This window comes from Paroedura picta, chromosome 8 (genome assembly GCF_049243985.1).
Source record: "Paroedura picta isolate Pp20150507F chromosome 8, Ppicta_v3.0, whole genome shotgun sequence".
Classification (NCBI taxonomy): domain Eukaryota; kingdom Metazoa; phylum Chordata; class Lepidosauria; order Squamata; family Gekkonidae; genus Paroedura; species Paroedura picta.
The window spans coordinates 23,338,001-23,354,760 of NC_135376.1; the positions used below are offsets into that span (position 1 = coordinate 23,338,001).

The 16,760-nt window shown below is 45.0% G+C and overlaps 1 protein-coding gene across 5 annotated transcripts in view; it reads right to left on the reverse strand.

The window, feature by feature from the left end:
* Positions 1–16,324, reverse strand: part of MED12L (mediator complex subunit 12L) — a 201,831-nt gene extending 185,507 nt beyond the window's left edge. For 4 of the 5 annotated variants that reach the window (XM_077348672.1, XM_077348671.1, XM_077348670.1 and 1 more), the window contains exon 1: positions 15,974–16,323. In XM_077348672.1, the coding sequence (XP_077204787.1) occupies positions 15,974–16,072 (99 nt within the window). In that variant the 5' untranslated portion in view covers positions 16,073–16,323. Of the gene's footprint in view, positions 1–15,973 lie in introns of all 5 variants that reach the window. The other variant, XM_077348669.1, reaches the window with a different exon arrangement.
* Positions 16,325–16,760: the final 436 nt, after the last annotated feature.

The window sequence follows — 16,760 nt, forward strand, 5'->3', positions numbered from 1 at the left end:
AAGTAGCAGATTTAGAGTACATCGTTTTGCTCCTCTTAATATTATTTGACTGTACCTTGATTTGTAAGTGACTTCTGTCTGGCAAGGTTAAGTGATAACCCTTCGCAGGTTCACCAGAGTAGATTTATGAATATGTTGTATTTTGATACTCTGTCCATGCCCTATACTCAAACTAGATTCAAATCGGTAGCTGTATTGGTCTGAAGTAGAACAATAAAATCAGAGTCCAGTAGCACCTTTAAGACCAACAAAGATTTATTCATGGCGTGAGTTTTCGCGTGCAAGCACTCTTTGTCAAACTTGTGTTTTTGTAAACTACAACTGAATTCTAGGGGATTGATTGGCTATTATGAGAAAGGATTATCATTGGCTGTATTTGGTTGTGTGACACAGTCTGAGGAAGAGTGCTTGCACTCGAAAGCTCACGCCCTGAATAAATCTCTGTTGGTCTTAAAGGTGCTTCTGGACTCTGATTTTATTGCTATACTAAGACTGACACCTCTTTTCATATTCTGCTCCAGGTCCACTTTATGAGGACCTCAGGGCTCTTTTTATTACCCCCCCCCTTTTTTTAGCTTGCTATGTTTTACTTTACAATAAAAAACTCCACATTACTTTGTAGCTCTCCCCCCCCCCCCAATCCTTTCATCCTTTATCATAGCTGATTCTCCTGCTCAAGAGTATTTCATCATAGAGCTTTGTTGGGGGAAAGGAGTGGTGGTGGAAATCATGACAAGCTAGAAGACTGTACAGACTGACAGACAATCAGGAATGGATGACCTAATAAAATGAGAGAAGAAAATAAGGAAGGACATGGAGGGAAGCTTTAAAAGATTGGGAGGTAGAGTAGGTGAAATGAGGTCATACTCCGCCTCCTCTTGACAAAAGGATTTTATTGTTTCATGTCAGCTGTGACAGTATGTCCAGGGGCAGAATAAAGTACAAAATGTGAGGGCTTGAAAGACCTCTTTAAAGCACTTTGTTTTAGAAGGGAGTCCCTTGTGAGGTGGTTAATACTAGAGTCATGTTAGGATCTGTGCCCTTAATGATGGAAATGCTAATATCCAAGAATCACGCAGAGTTGGAAGAGTACACAAAGAGCCATCCAGTCTAGCCCCTCACCTTCTAGGAGACTTAAAACACACACTCCTGACATGTACTCATCCAGTCTCCTCCTAAAAACTTCCAACAAAGGAGATTCCACCACTCCCTGAAACATCATATTCCATCTGAGAACAGCCCTCACCATCAGAAAACGCTTTCTAATCTTTGAATGGAACTTCTTTCCTTAACACCTATTTGAGCTCTGGCAGGAACTGGCTCACCACCCCCCTCCCTCCCTCCCCACAGCACCACCAAGGCCTAGTGAGGTTGCAGCTGTGGCTACTCAGGGCAAGGGCAAGTGCTGACAGGGGCTCCCTCCTTTTCCCCCTAACAGGCCCACAATTGATAGAGGTACTCTCAGATGTCATGCTAGAGACACTTAGACTCAAAATTCTTCTCATGTGAAGAGCATTCATCATGTATGGTAAAGCCACCGGGGGGGGGGGGAGTCTATCCAGCACTACATCTGAGAGCTTATCTCAGATTTGAATCCGAATCTCCAAGGTCCTAGCCTGGCACTCTAACCACTACATGACACAGATTTTCACAAACTTCATTGTGCATAAATAAAGATCTGATTGGCACATGAAGCAAAGCAAGCACTCTCAGAAAGTTTAAGCATTTCTCCTCGTCTAAGGTAAGTAAATTTTCCTAATCAGAGTCGAGAATGATTTTGTTCCCTCTTTTTACTAAGAGCCTCTTGTGGTGCAGGGTGGTAAGGCAGCCAACATGCTGTCTGAAGCGCTGACCATGAGGCTGGGAGTTCAATCCCAGCAGCCGGCTCAAGGTTGACTCTGCCTTCCATCCTTCCGAGGGGGTAAACGGTAATGACTGGGGAAGGCACTGGCAAACCACCCCGGTCAGACATGACCATGTGCTTGCAAAGGGGATGCCTTTACCTTTAAGGTAAGTAAATTTTCCTAATCAGAGTTGAAAATCATTTTGTTCCCTCTTTATTTCCAATTAAATTTTTGTTCCCTACCCACAACATGGCTCAGAGTCAAAACAACAACAACAACAAGCACCTTACAGTGGGACTGGTGGGGTGGGGGTGGACAGGAATCAGCTGACAAGCAAGGAGTTCACACAGCATCAGGCTCAGTTAAGGGAAGTATAAAGCTTGAACACGCTGTCATTTGGCATGACTTGATTTCCAAGTCATCCCCCACTGAATAAACACAGGGTGACTGAACAGGGCTGTCACATACAAAATAATGTACTCCAGGTGACATACCACACTGGATTTTGCAGGCTCTTGCAAGGACATCATATTGGCTTTCAAAATGTCAGCTGAAGCCAAGTGAAGTCTAATCAAGTTTCTCTGGCTGTACAAAGACAGCTCCGCAGGCAGCTGCATTTGTTGTGAACGCAGCAGCTACACCTTCGCAGTTCTCACCCCATCCCTTTTGCCCCCTTTGTAAAATTCTGTTTTACATTAAATTGCGACCTGCTCAAAGAAGTAATTGTAAAAATGACAGTGCTGTGTCTATGTCCTTCATTATTCACTATTTGGAAATTGCTATGGCAATCTTGCAAATTTCACACAACATGTTCATAACAGTGCAACTTCTTTTGTAATGGACACTCTGATCCAAATTAAAAAGTTGGGTAACAGAAGGTGCAATTCTCAGCTTTGGGAACCTATCATTTCGACATGAAAAAACTGAACACCTTGGTTTAAAATAAGGAGATGATTATAGCAAGGAAGTATGGCAACAGCAATATTGTTCTTCTATTATCCCTCTCTAGACCACAGCAAGTATGCATTAAAGATTTTGCTATTGTAGAGAAGGACTTTTACTGAGATGTTGTCAGAGAGGCAAGAATTACATTATCCCTGTCCCCACCAGTCTTTTGACGAAATCTGAAGCCTTCACAAATTGCTTTTGGTTTTTCTTAAAAGTAAAATAAATGTAAACAAACATATAGGCAACTGAGGATCAAGTAATATTTGGATTTTAATGAAGATTTTAAAAATTCCTCAAGACTGTGGACAGAACTACACATTAAAAGCTGGATCCTACACAGTATGCATAGCCCCACAATTCTTTCTCACATACACAACAAATCTCTTTTAGCATATCTAATGAGGCTGAAATATTAATCAGAAGACCAGCACAGGGGACAAGGAGCTATTTAACTCTTTCTCCTAGCAGTGTCTTCCTGTACAAATCCCTTTCTTCATGCTACTTTTACTCACAGTGGAAGAAAAAAAATGAATTATCCATATATTTTCTCCAGCATTTCAGCCCCAGCTACTCACCACATTAATCATAGCTACAGCAGCTTTTTATATAAAAACTAACAGAAAAGCCCATTGTATTGGAAAATACAATAGGTGCAGGCCCTTCAAAGCATGGAGAAAGAGGACTGGTTGCCTGGCTTGATTGACAGGTGGAAGAGAGTTGCATATAAATTGCATTGTTCTCTCCCGCCATTTCCGGCAGCACTTGTGGATCAGGAGAAGCGCAAAATGGCAGCAGAGAAGAGCAAGAGAGCAAAAAAGGTAAGGAGGGTCCAGGAAGCGCGCTTATATAGAATCATAGAAACATAGAGTTGGAAGGGGTCACACAGGCCATCTAGTCCAACCCCCTGCTCAACGCAGGTTCAGCCCAAAGCATCCAAGAAAAGTGTGTATCCAACCTTTGCTTGAAGACTGCCAGTGAGGTAGTCCTCACCACCTCCTCTATGTAGCATTATGTCACTCAGCTGGCATAACGCTATTTTTAACGATGTGCAGAAATGCCCCATCAGTGGGATCAGCTGCCTAAGGAGGTGGTGAGCTTCTCCTCATTGGCAGTCTTTAAGCAACAGCTGGACAGATACTTCATGGATTCTTTCATCTGACCCTGCATTGAGCAGGGGATTGGACTAGATGGACTGTATGGCCCCTTTCAACTCTATGATTCGATGTACAATGGAGGCCAATGTTTTGGAGGGTTTTTCCATCAAGTAACTACTGACTTATGGCAACCTCATGGAGTTTTCAAGGCAAGAGATTATCAGAAGTGGTTTTGCCATTGCCTGCCTCTGCATCATGATCCCGATATTCCTAGGTCGTTTCCCATCCAAATACTGACCAAGGTTGACCTTACTTAGATCCAACATTTGACAAGACTGGGCTACCCTTAGCTATCAAAATCAGGGTAATGTTATTTGAAACTGAGTAGGAATAAAGCTTAATGTTGTATCCCGTTAAATCTACAAGATACCTTCCAAAGGTATGATAATCATTGTGAAAACTAAGAGTATGCACTCATCAGCCTTTCAGCAACCTTCATACTGGTGACTAAAGTTATCCTTCTGGATTCTTTGCTACATCCTTACATGCACAGCTGAAAAAGTGAAATGTTATCAATGTTGAGAAGTTTTCAAGCAGACAGTGAGAGAGAACTGGGCCTTCAGAATTCTTCAATCATGTAGGCGGTTTTTTACACAAAATAAAAGGAAAATGATGTTAACAAGTACTAAGAGGGCTGTCTTGTCCCTCTTTTCCTAGGAATTCTATGTATCATATTATTGCACTGGCTTACCCTAACTCCGCGACCCCTACTTGTATATATAGTCGGCACTAGAGTTTCATAGAGATGCTATGTTTGGAAACATATCTCTGCAATGGCCTCAGTTCACTAAGCTGTTGAAAGATCTAGAGAAGCTGCATATACTTGCTAATTAGCCTATAATTTTCAGGATGCTTATTATAGCCTTTTTATGAATGGAAACAATTATATTTGATTCTTAGCCTCTACCAATTTGCATATATATAAATAATGTAAACAATTTAGTTTACTCCAGCTATCATTCAAAAGATGCAGTGTGATCCATCAAAGGTCGTATAGCTGGCATTCTTGAACACGCAGAAAAATGAAGACCCAGAAGGCCGCACTGTTACTCAGAAAAGATCCATGAAGATACCATATCTAGCAGGCAAAATGAAAGAAAACACTCTGTGGCAGTCACCTATACCTCAAATCTTGATAACGTATTTTTAAATGCCTTCTAGCTGGATCATAAAGAACCAAGGCTTAACCTAAAATAGTAGCAGAAGTGGAGCATCGAAGATATACATTGAGAATTCAAGCAATAGAATAAATCCCAGGGTCAGCTCTCCACTTCTATGGCAGAACAGCATGGCAATAAAATAGCCTAGACCCAATTCAGTCAGCTATACTATCAAGAAGTCATTTGTCTGTATATTACCTTCTATTACACATGCAGCAGTGCCAAAACAAGGCAACTTAAATACATGTATAAAACTAATGGGAACATGATGGACGTTTGACATTGAAATACAAAGGCTTGCATAAGTTAACCTCCAGCTGTCACTCCCCTCCTTGGATGCTACGGTTCCTTCCCTTTTCACATGAACCAGCAATTTATGACTTGCACAGTCTTCCAAGACAGTGGCTTGATTGAAATTCCCATTTCTGTTCAAAAAGTTAAGGGCAAACCAGCTTGTGCCAGTTGGGATATTAACAGCAAAGTATTGTTGCAATGGAGAGGGATGGAACTGCGAGGCATAAGAGGAAGTAGAAGAGCAGAACCTCCAATTCTTATTCATGTAAGAATTAGTCTTGATTTATCTGACAATAATTTAGTTAAAAAGAAGTACATCCTGCACTCTCAACCCTTCTAACAAATCATCTCACAATTGCTTTAACAAAGAAAAAAACACAATAAATAAGCCAAAACAATACTTATTTAAAACTTAAATTTAAAACTAGAACAGTAAAAAAAAATCAACTAAAAATTAGCTGCCTTATATTGAATTAGACTATCGGCACATCAAGATCAGTACTGTATATTCAGACCAGAGTGTCAGGCAGAGGTCTTCCATATCAGGCAGAGGTCTTCCATATCAGCTACTACCCATACCATTTAATTGGAGATGCTGGGGTTGAACTTTCTTGGAGGGACTTTCAGCATGCCAGGCAGACACTGAACCATAGCTGCACTCCTTGGGTGAAGAGGAAAGCTTTAGCCTGATGCCTACAACTACCAAGGCTGGGCACTAAGGAGACCTCTGCTGAGCATTCCTTAAGCGGAACCTCACAATCAAGGTTGGGGCACACAAAAAACATGGCCAACACTCACAGGAATTCATCTGGAGGCAAGCAAGTTGTTAACATGCCCTGTAACCCTACAGTTTCCAAGCAACAGTAACATCTGGTGAGTTGTCAAGAGATGGTCAGCCAAGGCAGGGGAATAATTGAAGATACCCTACAGCAGTGGTCCCCAACCTTTTTATCACCGAGGACTGGTCAACGCTTCACAATTTTACTGAGGCCCGGGGGGGTAGTCTTTTGCTGAGGGACGTTGCCACCACCGCCTGAGCCCCTGCTCCGTTTGCTTTCCTGCCAGCGCCCGACTTCCCGCCGCCCGCTGGGGGGCACTGCCAACAGCAGCTGCTCAGTGCCACGCCAAGGGGAAGCCCCAGCCATGGCGGCCGCTGGAGAGCACCAAAGGTGAGCCAGCAGCAGAGTGGCAGGGCAGCTCCTGAGGCAGCAGCCGGGGAGGAGGACAAGGAAGAGCTGCGGCCTGGTACCAACTGATCTACGGACCAAGACTGGTCTCCGCACCGGGGGTTGGGGACTACTGCCCTACAGCACCATCAAACACTAAATATGTGACCTGCCACAATGATTGTTCACCAGGTGTATTCCTGGAGCCAAATATTCCTGATAAGGAGTTCTCATCCTGGATGCTGAAAATATAGGGGATGAGCATTTTCAAAGCTTTTACACCAGGTTTGAGAACTCTTTAGTGGCTCAAGTAGCAGGGTGTCAAAATTCCCTTAAACTGTAAATGTTTAGGTAGTCCTAACAATCCTTGTAACAGTTAACCACAGTTATAGTCTTTTGGAGATGTATTCAGGCTCCAAAGGTAAGTCAACAAAACCGTATACAATTCCATGGCCCATTCCAAGCCACCTAAGTAATCAGCAGCTTTCTGTTTATTCTGAGGTGACTCAGCAATTTTTGCATTGCCTCCTATAATTGGTCTTGATTCCAACAGGCTTAGACAGAAGTAGCCCTGACCTGGAGAGCCCAGGCTAACCTGATCTCATTGGATCTCAGAAGCTAAACAGGGTCAACCCTATTTAATACTTGGATGGAAGATGAGCAAGGAAGTCTAGAATCTCCACATAGAGGCAGGCAACAGCAAAGTACTGTTGAACACCTCTCACCTTGAAATACTTTTGTGGTTACTGTAAGTTGGCTGCAACTTGCTGGTAAAAAAAAAGGTAGAAGTAACTCCACAAAGGATTACATTGGAGGCATTCTAAAGTAATTCTGGAAGAGAAACTAGAAAGTCTTATGATGCCGCTATATTGGCAGTCCCCTCCTTCCCCAATTATGCAGGATTTCAAACCCCAGCTCTTTAAGGAGCTTATATTTATAAATTGTCCTTTGGGGATAAAACAAGCACAATGATTTTCAATCCATTCAGACCTGCTTCAGCCACGTCTTGAGCAGTATAATACAGGGAAACCTTGGACGTTAGCACAGCCTCAGTATACTGGTGACTGCAGCCTGAAACATATCAATTTATAGTGCAGAGGTGCTGGGAAAGAGGTTGGCCCAGCTAGGTCTTCACACTGGAAAAAAACATCAAAATCAGTGCATTGAGTAGCAAGAGACTGGAAACAAACGAGAACTGTCTGAATTGCAGCCCTTCAGCATTCTGTACGTGACGCCTGTTTACTCAGAAGAAGAAGAAAAGAAGAAGAGCTGGTTCTTATATGCCACTTTTCCCTACCCGAAGGAGGCTCAAAGCGGCTTACAGTCGCCTTCCCTTTCCTCTCCCCACAACAGACACCCTGTGAGGTTGAGAGAGCCCTGATATCACTGCTCGGTCAGAACAGTTTTATCAGTGCTGTGGGGAGCCCAAGGTCACCCAGCTGGCTGCATGTGGGGGAGCGCAGAATCGAACCTGGCATGCCAGATTAGAAGTCCGCACTCCTAACCACTACATCAAACTGGCTCTCTGGAGAAGGAAGCCCCACTGGATTCAATGTGACACACTTGCTAGTAAGAAGATTGCAGCATTCATTTTCAGATAAAGTAGCTCTTTTATAATTGGTGGTTCTTCACTTAGTGTGATTTGTGCATCAGATGCGATACCAGCAAACTTCATTCTCAGATAAACAAACAAGGACCAATGAAAGTTAGAGAGTTTGTAAATCTGTTCATTAATGCATAGAAGTTTAAGGGGCAACTAGATGCCGCACTCCACACATGTTAAGTGGGGAGGAGGGTCCTTTTGTTTTTCAGTAAAATAGATAACAAAATCTAAGTTTTTACCTGCATGAATGCCTGCCAACTAACTCCCCCCCACCCCCATACGTAGAGGATCACTTGTTTCACTGTGTCTGAAGAAGTATGCATGCATGGGAAAGTTTATACCTTGAATAAAACTGGCACTGGACTCAAACTTTTTTCTCCCAGTATGGTTGGAAACGGCCCTCTAAGCCAGTGGTCCCCAACCTTTTTATCACTGGGAACCGGGCAAAGCTTGACAATTTTACTGAGGCCCGGGGGGGTAGTCTTTTGCCGAGGGACGTCACCACCGCTGCCTGAGCTCCTGCTCCACTTGCTTTCCTGTCGATGCCCCTGACTTCCCGTCGCCCACTGGGGAGTGCTGCCAGCAGCAGCTGCGCAGTGCCACGCCGAGGGGGAGCCCCAGCCATGGCGGCCATTGGAGAGCACCAAAGGAGAGCCAGCTGTGGAGTGTCTGGGCAGCCCCCGAGTCAGCAGCCAGGGAGGAGGACGAGGAGGAGCCGCGGCCCGGTACCGATTTATCCACGGACCGGTACTGGTACCCGGCCCGGGGGTTTGGGACCACTGCTCTAAGCGATGTCTCCTGACTCTTTGTCATAGAGTTAGTGCAATAGACAGGGACACTGACTGCTCACCTTTGATCTCACTGACCTGTCCCTAGAGGGTAATTTCCTGTTTCCCCATTCTCTCTCCCACTTCTCCATCTCTCCAGCCCACAACATGGTGGAAGGGAGATACCTCAAGTAACTCTCTCCATCCATTTAGATTACAATAGGGACCACATCTTTACCCCTAAGTATGTAGAATTAAGTTCTGTAATAAATACTGCTTACATTAGCTAAGTACCATGTTGGTGAATGTCTTTTTTTCTTTGTTGTTTTCTGACCACATGTACTTTGTCCCACGCTGCGCTACTTGCCATCCTTAGGCACTCTGCTAACTTTCTGGATTTTAAATCCTTACCAATGCTTAATCTCCTTCAAATATAAGGGTTGAGTTGGGAAACAAATGCTTAAAGCAATGGAAAGCGGTGAAGTCAGAAGGGGGGAAAGGTGAGATTTAGCATCCTCACACATGCACTGCATGTTTGGTTACAAATACACCTTATACTATCACTTTACAGGGGAAGGGGCAAGCAACAGAGCCATATGGATATTTCTCCCACCTGTACAGCATGGTGGTTAGGAGCAGCAGCTTCTAATCTGGCAAGCCAGGTTTGATTCCCCGCTCCTCCACATGCAGCCAGCTGGGTAATCTTGGGCTAGTCACAGTCCTGTTCTCTCAAAGCAGTTTCTCTCAGAGCTCTCTCAGCCCCACCTACCTGACATGGTGTCTGTTGTGGGGAGAAGAAAGGGAAGGCGACTGTAAACCACTTGGGCCCATTATGCACGGCCGCCGAAATGGCGATTTCGGGTCACATGGAAAACGCGGAGGGGGAAGACGCGACGCATACCGGTTATACACGGGGCGGGGCGCGACGGCGGTAAAACCCAGAGTAACCGATTATGCACGCGCCGATCCGGGCGCCGCTTCTGGTTGCGCCCCGCTCACCCGGAAGCTGCGCTTTCTTCCGCGTTTCACTGACGCGGCTTTTTCGGCGGCATGCACCGAAGCTGCAGCCGGTTGCAGCCGGCTCCGTGCGTTATCCGTGATTTTAGTCGCCGCCATTCCACCCCGAATGTGCGCTAAAACCCCCGTGCATAATGGGTCTTTGAGACTCCTAGTAGAGAAAGCAGCATATAAAAAAACAACTCTTCTTTATGACATTCAGTTTGATACTAAGCATGTATTAGATTGGATAGAGTGGTTCAGTGGTAGAGCTTTACATGCAGAAGGTCCTCAGCATCTCCACTGAAAACCCCATGAGGTTAAAAACCTCTTTCTGATACCCAGTATAGCACCAGCCAAAAAAACTGGGCAATGTTGACACTGATAGTCCAGTGGTCTGACTTAAGGTACGGCAGCTTCATGTGTGGGCTAACCAAAAGCATTTTTAGCTTCTGAAGCAAGAATGTAGTTTTTAATACACAAAATAAAGTCTAGTATCTAAACGTCAGGTTGATAAATAGGTTCTATCTACGTGAACCAGCGTAACACTTTTTAGTGTGGAAACATTATATATAACCCACATTGCAATGCTAACTTTAATACATCAGAAAATGGATTCAGGTGGGTAGCCGTGTTGGTCTGAAGCAGCAGAACAAATTTAGAGTGTGTGTACACAGAAGCTCATACCTTGAATAAAACTTTGTTGGTCTTAAAGGTGCCTTGACTCTAAATTTGTTCTAAGTCAGAAAATTATTACTCTTCTTAACATTCAGTGGTTCAATGGCTTACACTAGAAAGAGACTGCATGTACAAGAAGTTGCATGGTGGGAAGGAAAACATTTAAAATAATCTTGAATGGTTTCATTTTGCTGAAAAACAGAATGTTTAAAAATCTTATAAGGACTGAACAAAAAAAAAGGAATTACTTCTCTTGGCCAGTTGCACACCTTCCAAATCCCTTCAAATCCTAGTGATGTAAGCAGTTCTGAAACCATAAAGGGAGGGGGGAGCATTTTATCTCTCCAGGAGGAATTAATTTATACGGAGAGCCATTGTCGTGTAGCCTATAGTCTGGAGAACCAGCCAGCTGGATGACTTTGAGTTAGTCAGAGTCCTGATAGTGCTGTTCTCACAGAGCAGTTCTGTCAGAACTCTCTCAGCCCCACCTGCCTCACAAGGTGCCTATTGTGGGGAAGGTGATTGTAAGACACTTTGAGACCCCTTTGGGTAGTGAAAAGCAGGATGTAAAAGCCAAAAAAATTGAAACGTTCCCAATTTTTAAAATTAGATAAACACTTTTCTACTTTAACATAAAATAAGTTTTTAATGGTACATTAAATTCTTTGTATTCTGAAGTTTAAAAGGATTAGTATTCAAATTACCAGTATACACAGAGATGGTGCAGCAAGCTGCAACATGTATTTGTGGCAATTGTAAAAATAGGGGAAAGGATAAAATAGAAACTCTAAATCTTGCTTCAAGGCAGGATATTTTTATGAATTTGAACTTTAAAAGTCTCTAAATTATGTCAGAAATACAAACAAGAAACCATACAAAAGCAAGAAGGGAGTGTATGCTCTACGAATGAGTCTTTCAAATTCTCCTTAGGATCAAAACAAACTTCAGAGAATTGACAATTTGCAAAGACTAAAACTTCCCTACTGTTTTCACATGCCAACTTGCTTATGTTTTTTATTTGGTATACATATTTTGTTTCAACAGTCAAAACAGCTGGAAGAACCTGAAATAGACCGGAGGACTCGAATTACACTCATATTGAGCATTATATAGGAGATGTAATTACCCAGATATGATAAATTACTATATATGTATCAAAAGGCATTTTGAGGGAGTATGCAGAAGACAAGCTATTTTAAAGCCTTCCCTTTTACAAGCATTTATCCTACTCACAGTAAAAATGTTTCAAAAGAGTTTTGTATTTGTCAAGACTTCTTAATTTTACCATCTCCCCCCCCCCCAAAGGTCTAAAAATTATATCTCACTGGAGAGTCTAATTTTCTAGGTCTTCACATCACAGCTTCAGCTACCTTCTTCACAACTAGGACAGTAGGATCACGGTGCACCTTGTTCTGATGCACTTTGTCCTGTCTGGAATTGTCCAAGATTAATCACCAGAGATGTAGCCCATCAAGGAACTCACTTCACACAGGGGCCAGTCAGCTCCTTTGGAGGGCCGACAAACAGAGCACAGAAGCCAAAGAGCTGCCCTTGATGCCACATCCTAGCACTGGCATTCAGAGATTACATCTGAAGATAGAGATTGATGCTAGCAATGGTATATTTTGCCTGATGTTTCCTGTCTGAATTCTACATCCTTTCCAAATCTGCTGCTCATCAGCCATTCCATGTAGACATGTTCCATACTGATCAAACTCTTATTGGGTAAATGTCCTGCCAGCGATAATTAATCTCTCAGGATGTGGCACCCCAGGGATGCCATCAAAAAACGCTCTCCAGTGAGCAACATATTAATGACTAACAATTTCACTGTAGTATAAGCCTTCACAAAGACACAGCCAATAACATTATGAGATCTAACAACACTATGAGATCTGGCTCACAAAACCCTAAATCACATTAAATTCATTAGTCTTGGGCACACTGTTATTTGGGTTGCAGCAGACCAGTCCAGCTACCCCTCTGGCATTTGTAGCAAGAAGTAACCTCATGTATCTTCGCAGCTGCACATACACTTATTTTCCACTGGTTACACTTCACATCAGCACCACATTGCCAATCTGTACACCCTCACGCAACATGAACAGCTGGAATGTGAAACCTTGCAGTCATGACACAGTAATAACAACCTGCCCAGTAAATAAGCAATCGGCAGCTCAAATTCAATACAAAATTTCCCCCCATAAGCCTGATGAAGATAATAGAAAAATTAAAATACTCATTCGATAAAGGGCTTGCCAGCCACAAGACCTCTGTATTGGAGGGGTTGAGTTGCAGATGGCTCTGTATGAACTGCTTCGAAACACCCAGAAAATGTAGGAGGGGGGGAGAGCCCAGTCATCCATCCATTAGAAAGCAGAGCTGAGCATCATCTGCATATGGGTGACACCCAAGTCCAAACACAAAAACTAGCTGGGCTAGAGGGCGCATGGGTGGGAAACAGAACAGCGCCCTATAGTACTCTGCAGGGAAGCTGGCAGCATCATAATTGATTCTTTCCCACTACAACCGTCTGTCTGCAGCCCTGGAGGAAGGAGATCAGAAACTGAAGGGCTGTTGCTCGTATACCAGTTTCAGCAAAGTGATAAGCTCATGGTATATCAGATGAAATACTGCTGTGAGATCTAACAATACAAGCAGCAGTGACCCACCTCTGCCCAGCTGCCATTGGAGGTCATCTGTCAGGGCAACCATAACTGTCTCCACCCCATGGCCAGGATGGAAGCCAAACAGGAAAGAGTTAAGAACTGAAGCTAAGTATGCTAAGAGTCAGTCTGCAACCACCCTTTCAACCCTTCCCCAGAAACACCAAATGCAAGATAGGGCAGTTGCTGGCTAGGTCCTAGAAGTCCAACTTTTCCCAGTAAAGGCTGAATCGCTGCCTCTTTTAGCCCTCTCAGGAATTCCCCAGCAGACAGAGAAAGATTGGTTTGTCCAGTTACAAAGCTCAGAGCCTCACACACCAGCCTATAATGGCCACTTTGATAACCCACTGACCATGTCTGTCTCCAATCCACAGAAAAATAGGCCAAATAAAAAGGGAGGAAACAGAGCTACATGAAGCTACCAACCTTTCCATGGGTAGGGATGCTAGAGTATCAAGGAGAGAGAAGCAGATGTTTTTAGCACATCTGAATATTGGCAGCCAAGACAAGAAACAGGGTACCACAGCAAATACTCCCACAGTAGAGGCAGGACTGAGATGTCAAACTGTAGTGATTACCTGTGCCCTTGCACTAATACTGAGACCACTGAACTCAGTCCTATGCATAGTAACTCTCACTTTTAGATATATAATACAACAATGTCAAAGAACAGACTGGTCAGTTTATGTAGAATATACATGATACTCCTCCATTCTTTAACCGAACAAGTATTATAATATCAGTTCTCCCTGATAAAGTGAGATAGAAGTTCTATTATTAACATGAGGAGCAGCCTCCTCTGTTCCTTTTTTAGCAATCCATATGTTTACTTTCAAGAATAAAAATTTTGTATGAGAATGTAGGTAAAATTATTTTAAAGGTCTGACATTTGAGCATCATTTCTTTATGCTTTAAGAGACCTCAACCTGCCCTAATTAATGCCAAAAAGTATTCATTAGGCAAATACTTATTAGTAGTATCTCTCAAGAATAGCAAACTTTTCCAGCAAATCCAGTAGACCTTTTAGACCAGGGGTAGTCAACCTGCGGTCCTCCAGATGTTCATGGACTACAATTCCCATGAGCCCCTGCCAGCGTTTGCTAAAACAGGTTGACTACCCCTGTTTTAGACTATATAAGTTACCAAAACTAAGTGTCAGATTTTCACAGTGTCATCTTAGACAGCTATTTCACTGTTGTAAGTCCAGTTAGTGGGTTTATAACTATGCACCTTTGCTTATGATGGCATTGTTACTTTAAACAAATGTTTAAAAATCATTTTAAAACCAGAAGTTTTTAAGTGAGACAAGAATATGCTTTTACTAGTACGCAGTTCAAATTAGCCATACAAGCTGGGCAGCAATTTGGAAGCCACCACTGATTATTTTTTTAAAGGGAAACATCAAACAAAGCCCCCACAAGGGGAGGTTCAGGTCCGCATTCTGCACAGTGCTAGTTTCATCAGGGAGCTCTAACATTTCCATGCTGCAAAGCCATGCTGATTGATCCAGTTGCATGGAGAGGGATTCCATTCAAATACCACACATTTCTAAGAGGCACCGAAGTGGAGACTTCTACAGGGAAAGAGCCAAGTAGTATGCAAACATTACAGCCCTCACACAGAACCACTGCCACCCAAAAGCAGAGAGACTTACTCCAAAATTACAACAGCCATAGCATGCCAGAATTGACCTTTTAAGAAACAGTTTATCAATAACTTATGACTTTAACCTTAAGAGGGAAGAAACGAGTTACAAACGGGTAGCAGGTGAGTTGAGGAAACAAACAAATCCCTTGACAAACGGTTGGGGAGTATTATAACAAGCCTGCTGTTATAACAAGCCCCCTAAGCAATTATCTGCTAATTGCTCTGTAGCATACCTAGAGAACATCATAGTTACTGTATTGGACCAGCTAATGTAATAATAATAATAATATAAAAAATACAGAGTGCAGGTGTTTTGCAGTCACCTGCTTGAGGAAGACTCCCCCCCCTCCCCTTCCAGAGAAATCACGCCAAGGAGCGCCTGCCACTAACCAGCTTTCAAGTGACTTGCCCATTTGCTATACCTGCTCTCATCATGTAGGCACACAAACCCCAGCAGTAGCTCCCCCCGGGTTGGCCAGCCCCTCCCGCCACGCAGCCAGGGTCAGGGGGACGGGCGTCCAAGGAGAACCGGCTTCCCGGGAGGGGGGGGAGAGAGAGAGAGGGAGGGATGCGCTCTTATTCCCACAGGGCTAGCAGAGCTGGCCCAGGCGGCCCCAACCCCAGCTGCTTTTTAGGGGCACAAAATGCAAGCCCGTGTTGTGTTGGGGCGGGGGGCAGCACATTTCCCCTGTGCAAAGGCGACATTTTTCCAAAAGTTTCGGGGGGTGCGCTGAGGAGAGAGCCAGGGAAGATGGGAGAGGGGGCGGGGAGCCAGCGGCAGGCCAGCCTGGAGCGCGTCAGGCCCAGACAGACAGACAGACAGAGAACCCCCCCCCCTCTCTCCTCCCTCCAGCTGGCCACGGGCTCCCTGCCCCAGCCGGAGGGCAGCGGCGCTGAGGGGCGAAGCGGCGCCTCTTCCTGCTCCCTCTTGCCTCCGCCCCCCTCGCCAGCCTCCCCTCCCCTCCCCTCCCCCCCAGGGGGCAGCAGCCGGGCAAACTTCTCCCCCTCGCCGGGGGCGCAACAGGGACGGGCGGCCCGGCGGCCACTCACCTCCTTCTGCTTGGGGTCCTGCGGGTAGACGTCGGGGGGCCCCAGGCGCGCTCGCTTGAGGGGTCTCTGCTCATAGCTGAGGAGCCCGAAGGCGGCCATGATCTCTCATGTTAGCCGGCGAAATGAATGAGAGAGAGTTGGGGATGGAGCAGCCTTTGAGCACCAGGGAGCAGCACTTGGCTGGCAGACAGGCAGGCAGGCAGGGAGGCGGGCGGGCGCACTCCCCCTCTGGGTCTGCCTCTTTCCCTACAGGGGAGAGAGAGAGGCAGAGGCGGGCTGGGGATGCGGCACCGGCGCAGCCCACCCACACGGGCGACCGCCAGCCAGCCAGCCAGCCAGCCAGTCGACGCCCCCGAAGTGGCAACCCACTGAGGCGGCAAGCCGGCGGTGGAAGCGCCCTATAGCCCCCTCCAGAGCGGAGGTGAGGTCGCTTTCGCTCTCGGGGGCGGCGGGGGGGGGGGGATACGTATAAATAAATCTTCCCAGCAGGGAGGGCATATCATTTTCCCCACCCCCTTCCTTTTCCCTGGTGGGGGTGGTTGTCTGGCGGAGGAAAACAGGTTAAAATGGTGCCCAGACAGAAACTCACCTTGTCATCTCAATTCACTCACTCCTGCCAACGGCTGACATGGCCCAAAACCCAGCTTCGGCGCTGAAAGAGGAGGAAAATCTTTTTGAGCCGGCTAGTGGAGTTACAGGATCCATACTAAGTTTAGTTGTATACCTTGGCTCTGTGATAAAACACTCTCATATTACCTTACCCGGAGTAACTACCACTACCTAGTTC